The 16063-nt window shown below is 41.6% G+C and overlaps 1 protein-coding gene and 1 long non-coding RNA gene across 4 annotated transcripts; one reads left to right on the top strand and one right to left on the bottom strand.

The window, feature by feature from the left end:
• Positions 1-285: 285 nt before the first annotated feature.
• Positions 286-4740, bottom strand: LOC126978601 (uncharacterized). 2 transcript variants are annotated; one of them, XR_007732641.1, is made up of 3 exons: positions 4604-4740; positions 3697-3861; positions 286-923 (listed from the first exon to the last, which is right to left on the bottom strand). It is a non-coding gene; the product is annotated as an uncharacterized LOC126978601 (long non-coding RNA). The 2 variants fall into 2 exon arrangements; XR_007732642.1 differs by having other exon boundaries at positions 3697-3873; positions 4604-4735.
• Positions 4741-9078: 4338 nt separating this feature from the next.
• LOC126978600 (uncharacterized) lies at positions 9079-11965 on the top strand. 2 transcript variants are annotated; one of them, XM_050827560.1, is made up of 5 exons: positions 9079-9257; positions 10150-10320; positions 10421-10568; positions 11472-11588; positions 11659-11965. In XM_050827560.1, exons 1-5 carry the CDS (start codon positions 9225-9227, stop codon positions 11928-11930), a joined length of 741 nt encoding a protein of 246 aa, XP_050683517.1. In that variant the 5' UTR covers positions 9079-9224; the 3' UTR covers positions 11931-11965. The 2 variants fall into 2 exon arrangements, with proteins under 2 accessions (XP_050683517.1, XP_050683518.1); XM_050827561.1 differs by lacking the exon at positions 11659-11965 and having other exon boundaries at positions 11472-11593.
• The last annotated feature ends 4098 nt before the right edge of the window (positions 11966-16063 follow it).

Below are 16063 nucleotides of genomic sequence, written 5' to 3'. Positions count from 1 at the left end.
CAATTATTATCCGGCAGTGTAGTAAGGATCTTTATTCAATTACTTTATTGTGAAATATTAAATATTACCAAATTTTGGTTGTGCTTATAACTAAGTATATACATCTCATATACAATACTTTATAGTTACATGCATTTTAATTCGACGTGCAGATTTCACTCGAGACTACTAAGAAGTAGCCACACAGATGCGAGTTTGGCAAAACGCCCCCATAAATGGACGGGATATTCTCATATTCATTAGTCGAGTCCATCTAAAGTTATAGACATACAGAGAGAAACATAATTTCCCCGTAGTAAAATTTTACATTTATTTATTTTAGATTTTAGCAGGAAATTAATATTACAGATAGAGACCGTAGTGAGACTTGATTGAGGTCATACACAAATGTGAGTTGTGTTACTAACGTGTCACGTGACCCGGCGCTGGTCACACGGCGTTCACGTGGGGGCTGGCGGTCGCGGCTCCCGCCAGGTCCTTCTTGACGGAGGCGGCGGCGGCTGGCGGGGGCTGGTGGTCACCCACCATCGTGATGCTGTCCATGTTCACAGACTGAATCTTGTTGTTTGTCGCTGGCTTCTTCTTCGGCAACAACAATATTTCAATTGTCTTCTGTTTGGGCGGGGATATCGGTGATTTGTTGAAAAAGAGAGTGTCCAGTAAGACCGGGAGCGGCAGAGGCGAGTTAGTGGCGCGGGGCCAGAGGGCGTCGCGGGGGGAGAGGTCGAGCAGCACCTCCTCCTCCACGTGGGAAGCGCAACACGCCGCCGGATCAGCGGGACCCTCGCGCCCGGGCAACAAGCCGCGCCACGTATCAAAAGATCCGCTCCCTCTGTTATTGTTTCCAGATGTGCAAGGACAAGGGGCGACTTGAGATTCTGACGAAGGATTAAGTTTCGCTGAGATAGATTTTGGCTTATGATCTGAAAGATATTACAATTTATTATGGAATTTAAAGACAGACGAGTTTCTATGTCAAATTCAAATTCAAATATTTTTATTCAAAATAGGATGTGAAATCACTTATTGAAAGCCAAAAAAAAACAACCACCCATTCCAAAGTGAATGCCTCAGGCCTGAGAAGAATGGGCGCAACAAACTCAGCGGGCTTTTTTGTTTTCATCAAAAATATGTTTTACAATTAAAGTAACATTTACAAAGTAACATTGTACAATTAAACTTATTATTTAATAGCCTGAAGGCGGTCGCTCCATTCCCAATCTGTGGTATCATTAAGAAAGTCATTTATGTTATAGTAACCTTTACCACGCAAACGTTTTTTAACAATTCTTTTGAATAACGTAACACCTTTGTTTTGAACATTTTCTGGGATCTTGTTGTAAAAGCATATACATCGCCCCACAAAAGACTTACTAACTCGACTAAGCCGAGTAGTAGGCATCATCAGTTTATGTCTGTTCCTTGTGTTAACATTATGGTTATGACAGTTTCTGGCAAATTCACTTATGTGCTTATGAACATACATTACATTATCAAGAATATATTGAGAAGCAACAGTCAAGATGTTAATTTCTTTGAATTTTGCTCTCAATGATTATCTAGGACCTAGGTTATAAATAGCGCGAATAGCCCTCTTCTGCAGCACAAATATTGTATTTATATCAGCAGCGTTGCCCCATAGCAATATGGTATGGTAATAGGACATAATACTATGGAAATAACTAAAGTATACTAGTCGCGCCGTATCTATGTCAGTTAATTGTCTATTTTTTTTAACCGCGTATGCTGCAGAACTAAGTCTGTTCGCCAATCCTTCAATATGGGGGCCCCATTGTAATTTGGAATCTAGAGTTATGCCAAGAAATATAGCAGATTCCACCGGTTCTATCACCTCTCCGTTTAACAAAACATTTGCATTTACATTTTTGACATTTGGTACGGTAAATTTAATGAATTTAGTTTTCTTGCTATTTAAGAATAGGTTATTAGCGCTAAACCAGTACACGATGTCAGATAAAATATCGTTCACTTCGTCATACATAGTTTGGTTTCTTTTCACTTTGAAAATCAGTGAAGTGTCGTCCGCAAACAATACTACCTTATGTTTTTTCTCTATAAGATTAGGAAGATCATTTATATAGATAAGGAAGAGGAACGGTCCAAGAATAGACCCTTGTGGTACCCCCATACTGAGAGGAGTCCCAGGAGATCTCCTGCCATTCACGTCGACCCTCTGAATTCTATTGTTTAGATATGAAGTCAGAAGATCGAGCGAAGTTCCTTTTATGCCATAGTGGTATAGCTTCCTGGCCAGCGTTGAATGTTGAACACAATCAAAAGCCTTAGATAAATCACAGAAGATGCCAAGTGCATTCTGCGATTCCTCCCAGGCTTCAAAAATATTCTTGATCAGCTCAACACCTGCATCCGTTGTTGAACGTCCCCTAGTAAAGCCAAATTGTTTCAAATGAAGTAACTTATGAGAGTTAAAGTAAGTAAGCATTTGGCTTAAAATTATTTTTTCAAAAATTTTACTAAGGGTCGGCAAAACCGACACAGGACGATAGTTGTTCGGGTCAGAAGAGCATCCCGACTTAAATATTGGTGTAATTTTACTATGTTTCAGAAGGTCAGGAAACACGCCACGATTAATACAATTATTAAATACTATTGCAAGATATGGTGCTATGACATCAATTATTGAACTTATTATTTTAACAGAAATGCCCCATATATCAGCAGTTTTTTTTATGTCTAGAGATTTAAAAGTTTTAATTATTTCTCCAGGGCTAACGAAACTAAAATTGAAACTTTGTTGACATCCTTTAACATTTTCCAGAAGAAGTGACTCAGCAACACTGGTGGTGGAGACAAGAGTGTTTGTGATAGAAACTGAAATCTCAGAAAAAAAATTCTCAAAAGCAGTAGCAACTTCCTGCTGAGATTGAATTATTGTATTGTTTATTGATAGATTATATTCAATGTTGCGGTCTTTCAATTTTCCAGATTCCCAGTTAATAACATTCCAAGTCATCTTTATTTTATTTGGTGCATTTTTAATTATTTGTCTGATATGCATAGACTTTGCAATAGAACAAACACTTTTAAATAATTTAGAGTATTTTTTAACATACTCGAGAAAAGATGTATCATGATTATACAATGATCTCTCACTATACAGTTCATATAGCCTTTGTCTGCTCTTATGAATGCCAGCTGTTGCCCACTCATTAAATGTGGTCTATCAATCCACCGCCTACAATAATATGAGACGCATATTCAGCCTCAATCGGAGTACTGTTCTCACGTCTAGGTCACTGTTCCTCAGTACCAGATTCATATATTTGCCCGCGTACTACGGCTCATATCATCGACGATCAAGCCATAGCCAAGCGCATGCGCCGCATTCTACCATTGGACATTACGCCAAAATATGAAAATCTTCTTGCCCCGCCCCGCACAGCCACTATGTTCAATTAATTACCAGCTACGTTTTTCCTTAATCGATATGACTAACAGACCTTCAAGGATACTCCCAACTTAAAGACCAGCAACCCATCTCTTGACCCTGGTGTTGCCGATGTCTACGGGCTGTTGTGGATGTGCTTCATCATCTATGTGGTCCATTGAGCCAGGTTGGCCTTGAACGTAACGAGATGGTGATGGCAGGGAATGATGCCAAGGCAGGTCCAAGACGCCGCAGTGATCTCGCTTGTGGGTTGTTCTGACCAGTACCTTGCGGGCCGCTGTTGATATGGAAGGCTAGCTCAATCTTGCCCAGGTTCACGAATGAGTTGGTGATGGAGGGGTGGTCTGCCTGCACCATGCTGGCTGCCACCAGCAGGCTCGCTGCACTCAGCAGCATCGCGTCGCTCACTCCCGATGTATCGCGTCCAACACCTGCCAATCAAACTGCTGATACTCAATACTGAAACTGTCGCATGAATAAAACGTACCAATTTACTAATTTTACGAAGAAAGTAACTGTTGATCGTAGATGGGTGAAAATTTGAAGTTGTATGTATTTTTTAATGCTGACTCATAATCAAACAAATTAAAAAAAATAAAAAAATCATGTGGACCACCCTTAACATTTAGGGGTATGAAAAATAGATGTTGGCCGATTCTCAGACCTACTCAATACGCTCACAAAATTTCATGAGAATCGGTCAAGCCGTTTCGGAGGAGTACGGGAACGAACATTGTGACACGAGAATTTTATATATAAGATTATCTATTGTTTTATTATCCATATTGGCATTTATAATTACGTACTAAACGCCATCTAGCATTCCAATTAGTTAGTTAAAAAAGAAGTTAGGCATCTACTTCTGTTCATTTTCACAATTCAGTTGTTTAATATTGTATTCTAAAAAGAATTATAAATGAAGAAAACGGAAATTATAAATGAAGAAAGCGCAAAATCAAGAAAACGGAAAAATTAAAAAAAGATATTTTACACTAAATGTGTTTTAACTTTACAGTTTACGTTTAGCTACAGCTATTTCTGTTTATTCAGTTATTTTTGAGATTTATATGAATATGTAATGAATCTGGATATGAACGCGGGTAAACCCTAGTACACACAGGGAAGTACACCAGCCCCCACTGTATTACATTGAACACAGGTCACAGAGCGTACCTCACGTCACGTAGACAGCGCTGCAAGCCGGCGGCACCAGGACGGACGCTGAATCCAATCTCGATTGAAATTCAGCGCAAATCAAATTCGAACAATTTCGCAACATCAATTCCGGCGCTTATTGGATTCCAGTTTTATGGCCTAATTCTATTTACTTCTGTCGAGTTATTTTTACACTCAATCCGACAATTTTACTAAATCAGACTCAGAGGTTTGATTCAAAACAATTTTAAATTAGGGTTTTTTTTAGTTTGCAAATTGTAACACAAGTACTTCTGACTTTGAGAATATATGTGTATGTACTCACATACTATTTAATTATTAATCTGTTTATTAATATAAGCAATGAAAAAGAATAATGTTTGGTACTATTAAATACTAACTTAATTTCGATAAGTGTCAAATATCATTGAATTAAATGAAATAAAGGAGTATTTTCAAACATTTCAGAATTCAAAAATTATCAATTAATTCTAACCTTACATAGATTGGATTTACCAAATTGAGCGAGGCATTTCGAAAAAGAAAAAAAAACTTAATAAACAGAAGCAGATATTTAACTTAAAATCTTTCATTGACTATTATCTAAAGGTAACAGGAAAATTCAGAAATTCAATAGAAGTGAAACTTAAGATGAAACATTAGCAGATAACTTTTTCAGATTTAAGAATTCTAAATAAACAACAAGTTTTATTTTTTTCACTGTGTTTTGGGAACCTACTAGAATCACTTCTACTACAGCAACCTGCCTAGATAATATTTTTACAAATGTTATTATTACTAGTAAACTTAACAAACATTGTTTTAATTAGTGGGCAACAATGGGTATCCACAATAGTTGTAAACGCTTATATGAATTTTATTATGAGAAACATTACAATAATATCGAAGAATTTTAAATATATGTAAAAAATACTCCAAGCTCTTTAAAGGAGTTTGTCATGAAGCGAAGACACGTTTCATTGTAGATAAAATTAAAAACAGTTACAATAAATTAAAAACAACTTGGAATATAATTAATAATGAAACTGGTAGATCGAAATGTCGTAACACCTCTATGTGTTTAAATATTAATAATCGCGTTATAAATTCGGAAATAGAAATTGCAAATGAATTTGGTAAATATTTCTCTGAAATCCCGATTATCACGACCAAATACCTAAACTCTTCACCAAAAGCAGCACAGGATTGCTTAAAAATCTTCCATTTATTTGAAATTTAAATATATTAAAGGTAGCGATATGCTAAAAATCTTTAAATTAATTAACCTAAAAACACAAAGGACCTATGGCCTGGGGCCATTCGACTATATTGTAAAATACATATTTGACATTGTAGCGCGCGCATCGATACGCGACGGTCGCGGCGTGTGAGTCATCCGCGAGTTGCAGCGATCTTATTATATATACTAATCTTATTATATACTAATTATTTATGATAATTTTATTAAAGTGTAACAGTTGTAATCTTATTGTATGTGAGCTATTGACTTATATTCAAAATAAGCTATCTATTGCAGACAAAGATAGTTTCGTGAGAATATGTGCCATCTGCCTGCCGTCTGAGCTCCGTAGACCAGTGAGAAAAGGCAAAGACAAGGATAACCGTATATTACACGATATCATCAGCCTCCTCAAAAGCGTTGACCCAGATATTTTACCGGTTTTTGTTGCTCGGGACTTTGAAAAGCTACCACCGATCACATTGGACCATCTTGATCATCTCATTATTCAGGCTGATATCAAGACGATTAAAGAATCGTAAGTGACTACGAAACAACTACAAGACATTACAATTTAAAAAAATTACAATTCTCTGTGCCCGAGACTAAATTATCCATGTATTTAGATGAAAAGCTTGGCCTGAGGGTGTCATATCTAGGCGCTTTATTAACTTCAGGCAGAAAGCCTCGAACGCTACCTTGTAAATGACTAACATAAAATTAGCCAGTTTTAATTGTAAGGGGCTAAAGCGCTTATTATAAAGCGTAAGACAGTTATGTATGACGTTGGACGTTTTGGCATTGCAAGAAACTTGGATTCTTCTTCACGAGTGTTGTTGTACCTGTACAAGCGCTGTTGATACGGTGGCGGGATTTGCTGCGTGGCCGGCCATACGGTGGGGTTGCGTTGCTTTGCTGTTACGGTGGCGGGATTTGCTTGCTGAAGAAAGGTGTCAAAATGTGTAGGAACCCGGAACAGACGGGCTTATATTATAGTAAATTAAGTGAGGAGAAATTACAACCAGTAAATGAAAATCTCTGTGATAGTAGTTTTAAAGTTATACATAATATAATCGACCAACTATATAATAATATTGTTATTACTTTGACGGAGGCTGCCTCTGAATCCAGTAACGTTGTTAGGTGTAGGAGGAAGCGGCCTGTCGTGGGATGGAATAGGTAGGTTAGTAGGTTGGGTAAGACATGCAATGAAGCCGGAGTGTCTTTAAGTCGCACTTCAAGTGGTGCCAAAATAATAGCGAGCAGATCAGAATGGACATTCTGGCTTCATATCACTCACACCATGATTTTCGAGAATTCTGGAAGGCTACAAATAAGTCTAATAGTAGGCCGGGCCTTCCGGTAAGTGTTGAAGGAGTAAGTGATCTCAGCCTCATAGCTGATGTTTTCAAACACCACTTTACAGTTAAATCTTCATTGGGGCCACCATATTCGAGGGGAGATGGGGAAATGTGTGGTGACGGGGGTGGTATCCGATTTACTGCGAGTGATGTTACTATATAATTCATTTTATTTTTTTTATTAAAAATTATAAATAATTTATCACTCACGCATGCACTCAATGACCGCACGGGCACCTGTTACTGAAGCTGGGCTGAAGACCTAAGAGCCAAATTAACCCGACACTATACCGAAGACAACCCAGATGCCAGCCTGTACGAGATTAGTATAGCCCTAAAACAGCTTAAAAACAACAAGGCACCGGGTGATGATGGAATTACAGCTGAGTTTCTGAGAGCTGGTGGTACCCCTGTACTAACCCTCAGAAACTATTCAATTCCGTCATCCTCAAGCCAGATATATTGGTGCTATTCTTCAAAAAGGGCGATAAATTGCTTTTGAAGAACTATAGGCCCATATCACTTCTGAGCCATGTATATAAGTTGTTTTCGAGGGTAATCATGAATCGTTTCGTGCGCAGGCTTGACGACTTCCAGCCTCCCGAACAAGCCGGATTCCAAAAAGGCTTTAGCGCCATAGACCACCTACATACGCTGCGGCAGGTTATACAGAAGACAGAAGAGTATAACCAGCTACTATGTTTGGCGTTCGTGAACTATGAGAAAGCCTTTGATTCGATCGAGACCTGGGCGGTGTTCAGTCTCTCCAGAGGTGCCACATTGCTTACCGATATATTTATACTCGGAGCGGCTATACTCGGAGTTTCCCTGCGAGATCGAATCAGAAATGAGGAGATCCGTAGGAGAACCAAAGTTACCGACATAGTCCAAATGATTGCCAAAGTGAAGTGGCAGTGGGCAGTGCACATAGTTCGACGGCCAGATGGCCGTTGGGGCAGTAAAGTCCTCGAATGGCGTCCCGGAAGACGTAGTGTTGGTATGCCCCGCACAAGATGGACCGACGATCTGGTCTAGATCGCCGGAAAACGTTGGATGAGGGCAGCGCAGGACAGATCGTCGTGGAAATCTTTGGAGGAGGCCTTTGTCCAGCAGTGGACGTCTTCCGGCTGATGATGATGATGCATGCGCTCAACGCACCTACTCATAGTATGGCGCAAAATTTATTATTTTTATACCAGTGGGAGGTTCCTTTGCACAGGATGCCGGCTCGATTATGGGTACCACACCGGCGCCTATTTCTGCCGTGAAGAAGTAATGTGTACCTAAGCATTATTGTGTTTCGGTCTAAAGAGCACCGTAGCTAGTGAAATTACTGGACAAATGAGACTTAACATCTTATGTCTCAAGGAGACGAGCGCAATTGTAGTGCCACTCAGAATTTTTGGGTTTTCAAGAATCCTGAACGGCACTGCATTGTAATGGGCAGGGCGTATCAATTAAATCTGCTGAACGTCCTGCAGGACCGTGACTGTATTATATGAAATTATATTATGTTAAAATGAAACCTTGTCGTACAAAAAAAAAATGTATATATAAAAGCAAACCAGAGAGACACAGATGTTATTTGAAAATAATTCTGATCTCGGACTAACAATTCAGTTCGTTCAGGCTAACAATTCAATTAGTTCAATTCGTAATTATGAATACTAATATAAAGAATAATACTTAATCTTAAGGTCATAAATATTTTTCTATTGATTTAGGACTTTACTCGTATATGTTAACATAGAACAATTTTTTCTTCTGAATGCTGTTTCCTTTGTTCATTTCTGTATTCCTGAAAATGTGTAGTTCCATTACAGAAAAGAATAGAATTTGTTGATATTTTTTTCAACATCAAGGCACGGTACCTGTGCATAATAATATAATAAAATGATTTATTGAAAGAGCGGTCGTGTCGGCTCGTAACTCGCGCGCTTGCGATAACGTTCACTTAAATCGTATTTATTTATAACATCCATTTGTGCGTGCGCGGCGGCTCGTAAAGCTGATTATTGTTGGCGAACAATAAAACGGAATGGAGCTCCCGACCCGTGCTGACAGCATTCTGGTAAGAGCCTCCCGTAGTGTGTGGTGATGGTGATGGTGTGTGGTGTAACCGTACTGGCGGCGTGTGTATTAAACTTTAATAATATCGGTGCTTCACTTTACGGCTTCATTTTATTACCGAACTAACATTTCATTAAGCTATTTTAGTTACCCGCCACATCTACCACTGCTGGACACACATATACGATTATATTGTCTGGCCATGAATACTGTTAAATAGATTTAATTAATTATGTTTTAATTTAGAACCTGTCATTATTTTATGCATATTAATTTAGTATCTCAATCGAGTGGGGTGAATACCGCAGATAAGCAATATAATTATGAATGGCAGGCTCTTATGAAAGGCTCTAAGTATATCATTATTATGATTAAATTAAATGTATATCTTAATGTAATGCGGTTGGGAAATAATTAGGAATTTGGAAATGAAAGATGGAATAGGCACAGAAATAAACTTAAACATAAATATAACGAAATGAGTATAATTAAGATAAATTATAATGTAATAAGTGATGTAGGTACCTACGTGATCAATTAATGTTTCGTTGTTAGGTTTGTTTCTGTTTTTTTTATATCATCATTTCTCTATTACTGATGTGATTGGCTGGTGCTGAAGCCGACATTTTAACATTTTTGTTGGCTTCAAAGATATCATAAGTAAGTATTCAGAACAGAGTCGTAGCAGCATTCTGTTATTAATTATAATGATGTTGTAATGTTACTATCAATTTCGTGTAGTGAGTGTCGTTCGCTGCTGACGTCAACAAGAACATCTAAATTGAATTGAATTTTCATAAAAAATGTTAAAATGCAGAAAAGGATATTCAAATTATCATTACTACATTTACCACTTTTGAAAAAAATTATTAATATTGTTGCCAATATCGAAGGTAATGTGGATGTGTGCCGCTGTTGGAGCAGTCCGGGCGTTGCCGAGTGACGGGCTCAACGTGACGTCACGGAGCACAGCCCCTGCCACCGGACTGGGAATCGATGTCCTCCGCAGAAGCCACCTGGTGGACGAAGCATTCCACGAACAGAAAGATGTTCTTCTGGAAATGGTAACCGTGCACCTGTTGACCGGATGTGGGAGGCGCCCGCGTCCCATTTGTGGAGATGTACCAGGATACTATACTCGCATGTAACCGAGAGATGTTGCAGTTGGAGGCGAAGCTCAAAGAAGTACGAGATAAAAAGAAGCAGACGTGTGAGCCAGCGTCGGGTGCGGGGGCGGCGGGGCTGGTGATGAGGTCACGAGGAGTCGGCGCCGTCGGCAGCCTGGAGCTGGCGCTGCAGCCGGGGCCGCGCGGTGAGCCTGACTATCCAGTCTGGGATAGCATTCAGATTGTGATTCTCAGATCTCTCTTCTCTCTGGTCTATTAATACCATGACGTTATAAAATTTCCTTGGGTATTGTAAAAAATAAACGGCAAAAGCTATTCTAGAAACGAACATAACATGCCTCGTACTCGGTTCAGTTACTCTTTTGTTGGGTCATATACATATATTATATATGATATAGATACATTTTTATAACGTGATCCCAGAAAATATACAAAACAAATGTTTTATGAAGTACAATTTAATTCTTATTTCATGTTATGAATAATATCTAATATATAAAATTCATGTGTCCCGGTGTTTGTTATCAAACTCATCCTAAAGGACTTGACCGATTTGCATGAAATTTAGTGTGCATGTCGGTCTGTGATCCGTCTAACATCTATTTTTCATAGCCCTGAATGATAAGGGTGATCCACTCCAAAATATATTTATTGTAATAACATTGATTTTATGTTCAATATATTTGTTAGATCTGTGAAGGTTGTAATCTATTTCTTCATCTATTTATACCTCATAAATTTTAATTATTTTATTATTATAACTGGCAATACAAAGTTTGCTGGGTCAGCTAGTTCTGATATAATAATAATAAAAATAAATAAATAGTAAAAAACAGTTAACTATATCTTAATTGTTTGTAATACTTTTATTGGTTAACTTGGCGTCACTATTGAAATATTTTAAAACTTTTAATTATTATGTCAGTTTTAAGAAGTCGTTAGAGTAACGATTAACATTTGAGTAATTAATAATATTCATTTCCAAACGGCAAATGGATTGCTTCAGTAACAATACTTACATTTTAATAATTCGTTGTTCTCGGACACTCCTTCTATGAGAGTACATCCGAGTGAATCTGCACTTCCAGGAAACGGCACCCTAGTGTTAGACTCGACGGGCATTTCTAACGTGGGGCGCGCTCACGTGCAGCTGGATATCCAGGAAGGTTCTCTCAGGATACCGGGACTTCAGAATTTGTTCTCAGGTTAGCCGTTGGAGTGGCGCGGAGGAACTCCTGGGATCATATGGTTTGTAATTTATTATGTTTATTTCAGGCTGCCTGGCGAGTGATTCTTGTAATAGTAAAAATGAAACAGGCATAGATCAAATAACTGCACCACCTCCCAAGCTCGTGCGCCCACTTCGGGAGCAAGGGGAAAGAGAAGCACTAAAGTTTACCAAAGCAAAATCAACTTCGAGTAAGGTGAAGGCAACCCAGAGCAGAATGAAGTCGTCCCAGAGCAGGGTGAAGAGCAGCCCAACAGCGGCGCCCCCCGAGGAGGAAGCCCCCCCTGTTGAACCACTACCCGTGGCCGACGATGATTGAAGCAATTCAATTAATAAATTTACATGTTAAGCTAGTATCTTTGTTTTACTTCTTATAATACTGACACGAGAGTGAGTCAGAGATTGGAAATAATACCTACCTTTAACTTTACAAAACCCCAAAAAAATCCATACACTGGTAGGTGTATCGAACCCGGGTCTACAGCGTCTAAGTAAACACTTTCCCGTTGAGCTACGAGTTGAAGTTTGACAACTCTCGTCATATACTCCGAAGGGTTGCTACGCAACACTGCCCCCTCCCAAGACGTGATCGTCCCGATCATCGTTGCTTCCGTAGTACTTAACCACCCGATCGACATGTACGATTTTCGGGGGACTTCGAGGGGTACGCTGGATCCTGAGAGTCACATCATTTATCCTAGTGATTACTTTGTACGTCTCGTGTATTGCGCTTCTATACGACATAAGAAACAGTGGAATGTACTCATCCCAGTTATCCTGATGACTGTCCACTACTTTTGCCAGATGCCGCTCCAATGTTTGGTTAAACCTCTCCACCATCCCGTCCGACTGTGGATGATATGGCGTAGTTCTGGTCTTATGGATTCCCAAGATCTTGCAAACTTCTTGAAATACTTGTGACTCGAAGTTCCGCCCTTGGTCACTGTGCAACTCCAAAGGCACACCGAATCTGCAGAAAACTTCATTCACCAGCTTCGTCGCAACGGTAACTGCTTATTGATTCGGTAGAGCAAATGCTTCCGGCCACTTCGTGAAATAATCCATCACCACCATTATGTAACGGCTTCCAGCTTTGGTGACTGGAAACGGTCCAGCTATATCCAGAGCTACTCTCTCCCACGGAGAGTTCTCTGCTCCGGGTCTGAGGTCCATTGACATTTACGGCACCAGTCTTCCACATCATCACGGCAATGCAACCAGTAACATCGTTCTTTAATTTTTATGAGAGTTCTTCTTATTCCCAAATGTCCACCTGAAGAGCCATCGTGATAAGCTCTCAGGATCTTGTTCACCTTCTCACTGGGAACGACAAGATGCAGATGGCAATCCTTTCCATGCGGGGTTTCCCATTTCCAGCAGACCAACCCGTCATGCATCACCAAATTATTCCATTGTGCCCAGAGACTCTTGGTAGCCGTACTGTATCTATCCACTTCAGACCATTTTGGTTTAAGTGATCCACTTGCTAGCCAATGTAAAAGTGGTTGAAGATCCTTATCATTTTCCTGAGCTCTTCTCATTGCATCGTTGCTCCAGTTCTCGTAGATCGAATCTGTTCTGATCAGCCGGATCATAAAATTCTCTTTCCTGACGAATGCAATGTTTGCATTCCATCGGATAAGGTCATCTAGATAACGCATCTGCATTTCCATGACTTTTTCCTCCTCGATGCTCGATTTCAAAGTCATACTGCCGTGTACTTTTCCTGGGGCGTAAAAAGAATAGGGGAGTCCCAGGCCCATGGGTGACGTAAGAGGCGACTAAGGGCTTTTTAGAAGTGGGAGAGTCACGCTGACGTCTTTTGACGTCAGCACAATCGGGCCAGGCTCGTCCAGGTTAATTACCACACTCGCACAGAATAGTGCCGCTATGTTTCGCATAGGTTAGTGTCGAGGACCGGTGGCCATTCCCCCCCCCCCTCCACCCGAATATGACAGCGGAACTTAAAAAGATTTTACCCCAGGAGGGTACCGGCTCTACCAGAGTCGGAGAATCCCTCCCCGAGCACTCTAGCTCGGGCTGCCCTTCGTATTCTGGGGAGGGCACAGAACCGCGCATGACCAAGGACAAATGAGGCAGTAACACCACGGCACCCCGCTCCGCACTCAACGTGGACTTTTGCAATATCAGGGGTAAACAATGGTATCCGACTCCAATTTAAACGCCGTCCACCACCACCTTGAGACGGCGCAGCCGGCCTTGTGTTTCCTTACGGAGACGCAGATATCTCGACCTAGCGATACGTCATATTTAAATTACCCCGGGTACAAAATTGAGCACAATTTTTTGCCTTATGCCGGGGTATGTGTGTACGTTAGGGAGGATATCTGCTGTCGCCGTCTCGGCAATTTTGAGGGTAGGGACCTGTCCACTCTCTGGCTCCGCGTAGATTTAGAGGACCGCGTCCGCATCTATGCGTGTGTCTACAGGTCCCATAGTGGTAACGCAGAAACCGATCATCTCATAGGCTGCGTTCAAGCGGCAATTGACGACGTGCTTGCACTGATCCCCTCCGCTGAAATCGTAGTCTTAGGTGATTTCAACGGGCACAATGCCGAATGGCTTGGATCACGTACCACAGACTATGCAGGGCGATCTGTGCATAATTTTGCATTGGCGTATGGTCTGTCCCAATTGGTCGAGTCACCAACGCGGCTCCCGGATATGGATAGCCACATACCGTCCTTATTGGATCTTCTGCTGACTACACATCCCGATGGTTACCAGGTCTTTGTCGACGCCCCTCTCGGAACGTCCGACCATTGCCTGGTCAGGAGTGTAGTGCCTATCCGACGCCAACGTCGCAGACCACCAGCGCCAGTCAGCAGATTGGGATAGGATGCGTTCCTTTTTTGCATCCTACCCTTGGGGCAGGGTTTGTTTCCCTTCGGATGATCCTAGTACCTGCGCCGTTGCAGTAGCCGATGTGATACTACAGGGTATGGATATTTTTATACCAAACTCTGTAGTACCCATCGGTGGCAGATCGCAGCCCTGGTTCGATGCGTCAGTTAAAGCAGCTTGGGTTGCGGCGCTGGGCACAAAGGATCCAAACTGCACAGTTCTTAAGAGGAAATACAGCCGTGCCTCTAGATTTTTTAAGTGGCAAATCGCCCGTGCAAAGTCAAAAGACGTCGTCAAAATCGGCGAGCAGCTTTCCAGTTACCCGACCGGAACACGCAAGTTCTGGTCGTTGTCGAAAGCTGCTCTTGGTAAGTTCAGCCAGCCTTCCATGCCGCCGTTGCACATGAGGAATGACACCCTGGCCCATACGGCAAAAGAAAAAGCCGATGTCTTGTGCACTCTTTTCGCCTCCAACTCGACTCTTGACGACAACGGAAAAACACCGCCGACCATCCAGCGGTGTCAGAGCTCTATGCCTGAAGTACAGTTCAGACAGAAAACTGTTAGGCGAGCTCTGTTTTCGTTGGACGTCAGGAAGTCGACCGGGCCGGATGGCATTTCTCCAATCGTGCTTAGAACGTGTGCCCCTGAGTTGACGCCGGTGCTAACGCGTTTATTCCGGCACTCTTATGTTAAAGGCGTAGTCCCTGCCTCATGGAAGTCAGCCCTTGTCCATCCGATCCAAAAAAAAGGAGACAGTTCGGATCCGGCAAACTACAGGCCTATTGCTATTACCTCCCTGCTCTCCAAAATCATGGAGAGCATAATTAGCCGTCAGCTCTTGGTATATCTAGAGGGTCACCAGTTGATCAACGACCGACAATACGGGTTTCGCCATGGTCGGTCGGCAGGTGATCTTCTGGTATACCTTACACATAGATGGGCAGCGGCTATTTAAAGCAAGGGGGAAGGCCTGGCAGTTAGCCTGGATATAGCGAAGGCCTTTGATCGTGTATGGCACAAGGCGCTCCTCTCCAAATTTCCATCATTTGGGCTTCCCGAGAGCTTGTGCAAGTGGACCTCCAGCTTCCTCACTGGGCGCAGCATACAGGTCGTTGTCGATGGATATTGCTTCAACCCGAAGCCCGTGAATGCTAGAGTGCCTCAAGGCTGTGTGCTGTCTCCCACCCTGTTTCTTCTGCATATCAATGATATGTTGGACACCTCCAACATTCATTGCTATGTGTGCATCACGGGGAGTGTTCCGAAGACCTGTTTAACCTGATTCCTGCCGCCAAATTCCACCTTCGCACGACACGCCACAAGTTAAGATATTATCCTCACCATCTGGATGTGTCGCGGTCCACCACAGTGCGGTTTTCAAGGAGCTTTCTTCCACGTACTACAAAGCTGTGGAATGAGCTTCCTTGTGCGGTGTTTCCGGGACGATACGACATGGGTACCTTCAAAAAAAGCGCGTACACCTTCCTTAAAGGCCGGCAACGCTCCTGTGATTCCTCTGGTGTTGCAAGAGATTGTGGGCGGCGGTGATCACTTAACAACAGGTGACCCGTATGCTCGTTTGTC

The sequence above is a fragment of the Leptidea sinapis genome, chromosome Z (genome assembly GCF_905404315.1).
Source record: "Leptidea sinapis chromosome Z, ilLepSina1.1, whole genome shotgun sequence".
Classification (NCBI taxonomy): Eukaryota; Metazoa; Arthropoda; class Insecta; order Lepidoptera; family Pieridae; genus Leptidea; species Leptidea sinapis.
Note: the sequence above shows the minus strand (reverse complement) of the source record. Positions and strands in the feature narration are given on the sequence as shown.